Below are 6,234 nucleotides of genomic sequence, written 5' to 3' on the forward strand. Positions count from 1 at the left end.
CAGCCGTGAGAGGTCCGGGCCCGGCCGCGCGGAGCCGCGGGAGAACTGCCCTCCGCAGCCGGAAGGGGGCCGCGGGGAGCGCTCCTGACCGGTGGGCGGCGGCAGGCGGGGGAAGGCCGCGGGCCGAGGCGCCGCAGCTCCGCCGATGCGCCTCGCCCTTCCCCGCCAGCGGTTGATGCGGGCGCGTGCACGCCCGCTCGCACCAGGACCTGGGCCGGGTCGCCACGGCTTGGCCCTCCGGCCCGCGCTTCGAGCCTAGTGTGTGTGTGCCGGCGGCCCGCTCTGGGCCCGCGGGGGTGGTAGGCGCGCGGGCGGGCTTTGGCCCTTGCAGGTGCGGACTCGGCGGCGCTGCTGCCCGGGCCAGGACTCCGGGAGGGGAGGGGAGGGACGACCCCGCGCGGCGCGGCCCCTCCCGCCGCTCCTTGCTTCCCTGGGGGCCGCGGCTTATGGGGCGCTCAAGGTTGGGTGGCGGGGTGGGCGACGGTCCGCGGCTACGGAACGAAACAAGACAGGGTGTCCCCCATCCCCGATTACTCGGAGCGGCGGCGCGATGGCCCAAGGTTGTCCTCTCGGAGAGCCCTTCACGCCCAAGAGGGATTCCTGGCGGCTCTGGGGATGTCCGTGGGGGCCCTCTGTGGAGGAGTGTGCCTCTGGCAGGGGACCGGCAAAGGCTGTGTGTGTGTGTGTGTGTGTGTGTGTGTGTAGGCAAATGCTCGGAATTCGCCCGTCAGCTCCTCGATAGAATTAGCCAGCCCCAAAGCCAGCCGCAATTTTCTTATTTGGAGCTCAGTGCAAAGACAAGGAAGGGGAGAGGGCACTGCCACTTTAAAAGTGGGGAAGTCGGCCGGGCGCGGTGGCTCACACCTGTAATCCCAGCACTTGGGGAGGCCGAGGCGTGCTGATCACCTGAGGTCAGGAGTTCGAGACCTGCTTGGCCAACATGACGAAACCCTGTCTTTATTGCAAATACAAAAATTAGGCTACCGTGGTGGCGCGCGACTGTAGTCGCAGCTACTCGAGAGACTGAGGCAGGAAAATCGCTTGAACCCGGCAGGCGGAGGTTGCAGTGAGCCAAGATAGTGCCACCACTGCACTCCAGCCTGGGAGACAAAGTGAGACTCCGTCTCAAAACAACAATAACAAAGTGGGGAAGTCCGCCCTCCTGAGCTCATGGTAACCTCAGCCTCCTCCCCTCCTCCTGCCGGAGAGAGAGGGAGAGAGAACTTGTTTTCATTCATAACTTTTTCTTTTTCCTTCCTCCGTCAACTATTTATTCAGTACAGATTGCAGAGGGCGCAGCTCCACCGTGGTAACTTGCAATGTGGCCGCTCCTGCGCTGGCTTCTTTCTCCCCAGCCCTCGGTGAACCCAGCTTTTCCTTTAAAGTATAGACAAATCCTTGCTTAGGGTCAGTCAGACCGTGGGCTTGCTTTGGGCGCCCGCGTGGACGCTGAGGGCTCTTCATGATTTGTCAGAAACCTTGGTGGGCCACGCAAAAAATGTGTTGGAAATCCACGGTGATCCTTGGTATGGTGATGGGATTGTCCGAAAAGGTATTCTTCCATTCGCGTTTTCTTGGGGAAGGCAGTGTGCCGAGCGCGTGTGAGCGTGTTTGGGGATTGTCCAAGACTGTCACTGCTTGAAAATGGGCTTTTCTTCGGATCAGAGGTGGCTAATTTTCTTTGCTTTTAATTTTTTGTCTGGTAACTTCATTTCCCAACCAGTATGAAGTTTGTTACAACTGTCATTGGAAATGCAAATTAAAGTTGTGCCTGGTGTTTTGTTTTGAGTTACACTATTCAAATCCTCTACGGTTTTGCGTTTCGTGTGGAATCTGGCTTAGTACTTTTAGCTACCTTTTGCTTTCAAAGCACAGAGTTAAGAAATTCTTGAAGAAGAGGAATAATTGTGCAGGAGTCAGGATTAGATGTTGAGGACTCCAAGACTAACTCCCCGCAGGTTATGAATGTGTTACTCCTCCTGCGCAAAGAAGGTAGAATAAAGTAGAAACTTGAGAGAGCTGAGTTGTGAAAACGAGGGGGAGCTCCAAGAAGTTAACGTAGAAGGCATAGTTTAGAGACATTAGTTTAGGAAATATCGGAAATGGACTTCTTTCTGCTTTCTGCATGGTTTATTCCTTAAACCATGTTTTTTGCCTCAGGTTGGTAGTGGAGAATGGACATTTCTTTTTCTTTTCATTCTTGAATTGGGTCGACTCTATAGACTTTAGAAGAAATTTGTGTGAAAAATGCTCTAGTTCACCACTGAAAGCAGAAACTTTTATCTTTGGTAGTTTGTGAAGAACACATTATAAATTAGAAATTTACTATTAGTATGGAAATACAACTGCTTATTTTTATCTGGATATTAGTGTGCTGACTTTGTTACAAGAAGCACATTGAATCAGTTGGCAGTCCTTTTGAAAATCAAGGTCTGTCATGTAAATACAGATTTTTAAATGAGAGGAAATACAGATAATTAAAATGGCCAGGATTTAAATACACTGCGTATGTACCTACACTACATTTATTTGTGCATAAAACTTGTTTTGTGAGTGAGCCCTTCAGCTTAAAAAAAAGTCCTCTCAGGATTTCAAATGTGAGTACTGTTACATCATTCACTGGACTATACATTGAGTCTTGTGTGTGTGTGTTTGTAGCTACAAAACACCAAGAACCGTTGTGTACCTGATACATTTATTTTTGCATCTCATAGATGAATAATAAGGTAGTTTTAAAATTCTGATTTATACAGAATATTACCTTTTATTTTGCGATTTCATTTTAGAGTCTTACTTTTTTTAATGCCTTAATTTTTTTCATCATTAATCTAATGCTTATAACAGCACACAACAAAAAGGCTGTAACACCAAAGCCATTCTCAATTTCTTAAAAGGTAGACATTTTCCTTTATGGAAACCACCTATGAACTGATAACTGACCTTTCTTTAGATGAGAGTTATTCTTCTGCTTATACTCAATATTCCCTGCGAAGGCATGCTCCATTTTAATTGTTAGATTCACAAACAGGAAGGCATTACTTCCTCTTGATTCTGCTTCTTAAAAGTTGGAAAAACTTGTAATGTTTATGGCATGGGGTCTCTTGTTTACAGTTGTCCTCTATGATGTGGTCCCCAGCCTCTCCTGGAATTGGACTCTGGCCAGGACCCCAGCATCATTGTAATCCACTGATGAAGGAGGTCATTATTAGGTGGTTTAGTCAATTTGTGACTTGACAGGATTTCCCTCCCCCCACCCCCACAAAAAATGCTTCCTGTCATTTATTTTCTCTGTTTTTTTCATCTTTGATTTCCTTTTAGGATTTCAGATGCATGCCAGGTTTCCACTGATTGCCAGAACTCGAGATCACTACACATGGATCCCCAAAATCAACATGGCAGTGGCAGTTCGTTAGTTGTGATCCAGCAACCTTCTTTGGATAGCCGTCAGAGATTAGACTATGAGAGAGAGATTCAGCCTGCTGCTATTTTGTCATTAGACCAGATCAAGGCCATAAGAGGCAGCAATGAATACACAGAAGGGCCGTCAGTGGTGAAAAGACCTGCTCCTCGGACAGCACCAAGACAAGAAAAGCATGAGAGGACTCATGAAATCATACCAATTAATGTGAATAATAACTACGAGCACAGACACACAAGCCACCTGGGACATGCAGTACTCCCCAGTAATGCCAGGGGCCCCATTTTGAGCAGATCAACCAGCACTGGCAGTGCAGCCAGCTCTGGGAGCAACAGCAGTGCCTCTTCTGAACAGGGACTGTTAGGAAGGTCACCACCAACCAGACCAGTCCCTGGTCATAGGTCTGAAAGGGCAATCCGGACCCAGCCCAAGCAGCTGATTGTGGATGACTTGAAGGGTTCCTTGAAAGAGGACCTGACACAGCACAAGTTCATTTGTGAACAGTGTGGGAAGTGCAAGTGTGGAGAATGCACGGCTCCCAGGACCCTGCCATCCTGTTTGGCCTGTAACCGGCAGTGCCTTTGCTCTGCTGAGAGCATGGTGGAATATGGAACCTGCATGTGCTTAGTCAAGGGCATCTTCTACCACTGCTCCAATGACGACGAAGGGGATTCCTACTCAGATAATCCTTGCTCCTGTTCACAGTCACACTGCTGCTCTAGATACCTGTGTATGGGAGCCATGTCTTTATTTTTACCTTGCTTACTCTGTTATCCTCCTGCTAAAGGATGCCTGAAGCTGTGCAGGGGGTGTTATGACTGGATCCATCGCCCAGGGTGCAGATGTAAGAACTCCAACACTGTCTATTGTAAGCTGGAGAGCTGCCCCTCCCGGGGTCAGGATAAACCATCATGATTTTTGGAGGTGGGTTGTACCTCCTGAGCTTCCAGCTTTCAAGCTGTGGCTTTTTTTTTTTTTTTTTTCTTTTCTTTAGAATTTTTCCCCATTTCCCACCTTCTCTTCCCCTGTTCCCAAGGTCTGACTCATGGATTTTTCTCTTCCTTCATGGATGATCTTCAGTAAGAGTGGACTGGGAAACTGCACCTGGCTCCCACTTACAACAAGAGCCTCTGCCATCCACTTGAGAGGGTATTGAGAGCCAGTGGGCTTTGTGTAGCCTTTTTGTTCTGCAAGCAACTTTCTAGAGTTGTATACATGAACATATACCCACACCCAGACTACAGTGATTTAGAGTTGTTTTGACTGGGTACTGTGGGAGCAGGGAAATTGGTTTTTAAAAAAGCAACCGTTTAATTGCTTAAATAAGCTATGTATTCAATCTGTCTCCAGTTAGGGCTATCTTCCTAGCATTGGCCCCTTAAGTAGCATGGGGGATGTATTGTTTGCTATAACGTAAAAATTTTCCTTTAACCACTGCCCTCTGCTTCTTGTCCTTCAAAGTTCTTTCCCCTCAGTTTTGGTGTTGTCTTACTCTGGAGACGCCAAGTGTATTTTTTCTTTCTATGTAATTTTAGATTCGCTTTACAATGTAAATCTTCACATTGGAGATATATTGGTTGGACCTTGCCCATCTTCACTCTAGCCTTCGTATTTGTGAAGGACTCAACCACCTTCCTTCTTCGCCCCATGCTTCTCACCAAATTTTTGTTGTCATTGAGGGCACTTGGATAACTCAAGTTGATATTTATAGCTGATCAATCTATAGGTGTCACAGAACTATGCTGCCTAAAGTGATCTTGGCTCCTTAATGGTCCTTTTGGCCCCTTGGATAGTTAACAGCTGAGTAATTCTAATCTCTTCTGTATTTTCATTGCCTTAACCACAAATTGTGGTGCTTTTTGTATATTTTATGTATAAATCACAAAGTTGAATTCTGACTATTTTTAAGACAAAAGTCTGTTAAACTTTTTTATTGTAAAGAATATTTATTATGCGAATCTCTATTATTTTATGGTATTTATTGCAAAAGACTGTTGAAATGTACTCATGTCCGAATATAACAAAATATCAATACTTAACGGAAAATAAGGTAACACGAAGAAAGTACACATGTTAACTATAATGCAGAAAATATATTAATTAATGAAACTGTCTCTTGATTTCTTCATTTATTAGCCTGTACTATTATGATGATTTTTGCTTATTTGCTTTGATGTTTTCTTCTTACACACTCGTTTTACTTCTTTCCCTATAGATGCTGAATCTAGACATAGGTAAGCCCAAATTACAAAGCAGATAATTAGGTTGGTGCAAAAGTAATTGCAGTTTTGAGCCATTTTTAATGGCAAAAACAGTTATTTTGCACCAGCCTGGTATTTCCTGGAAAGTACATTAATCAAAATTTTGTAATCCAAATTCTCTTTTAACAAATGCTCAAGTGAGTTATTTTATACAGTAAAAATTCTTTGTAATATTAAGTCTCTCCCTACTTTGACTATTTTGTAAGCATGAGGTTTTGTATATATTATAATTTCTTGAAATGGGGCATATCTACAGTAGAAACTTTTTAAAATGTTTATCTTAACTCTCGTAAGTTAATAAAAAGTTAGTTTGTCAGCTAGACTTAATGAACTTAGTTCTGTAGGTATGCTAGAAGTCTCTGGTACTGTCACTTTAATAAAGCATTCTAGAAGTTACCAAGGGAATAATTCACAACATCAGAGAGATTTCAAAAACATGCCTGTCCCTGCCTTTTCACTTGTTTCATAAGTCTAATGTGGCCTGACCAAATTACACCTCATCAAGTCCTGTGCAATAAGAAACCTGAGGGCCTAAAATTTTATGGAGAAAAAGGA

The 6,234-nt window shown here is 45.1% G+C and overlaps 1 protein-coding gene across 2 annotated transcripts; it reads left to right on the top strand.

Moving 5' to 3' along the window:
* Positions 1-536: 536 nt before the first annotated feature.
* Positions 537-5,532, top strand: SPRY1 (sprouty RTK signaling antagonist 1). Of its 2 annotated transcripts, none has more exons than XM_017852614.1 (2): positions 537-560; positions 3,319-5,532. In XM_017852614.1, the coding sequence occupies exon 2, from the start codon at positions 3,374-3,376 to the stop codon at positions 4,331-4,333; it is 960 nt and encodes a 319-aa protein (XP_017708103.1). In that variant the 5' UTR covers positions 537-560; positions 3,319-3,373; the 3' UTR covers positions 4,334-5,532. The 2 variants fall into 2 exon arrangements, with proteins under 2 accessions (XP_017708103.1, XP_017708102.1); XM_017852613.1 differs by lacking the exon at positions 537-560 and adding an exon at positions 1,072-1,552.
* Positions 5,533-6,234: the final 702 nt, after the last annotated feature.

The sequence above is a fragment of the Rhinopithecus bieti genome, unplaced genomic scaffold, assembly GCF_001698545.2.
Source record: "Rhinopithecus bieti isolate Rb0 unplaced genomic scaffold, ASM169854v2 scaffold_33326, whole genome shotgun sequence".
In the NCBI taxonomy this organism is placed as follows: Eukaryota; Metazoa; Chordata; class Mammalia; order Primates; family Cercopithecidae; genus Rhinopithecus; species Rhinopithecus bieti.

Coding starts and splice junctions, on each gene's coding strand:
- SPRY1 (XM_017852614.1), top strand. CDS start 3,374: ATGGATCCCCAAAATCAACATGGCAGTGGCAGTTCGTTAGTTGTGATC.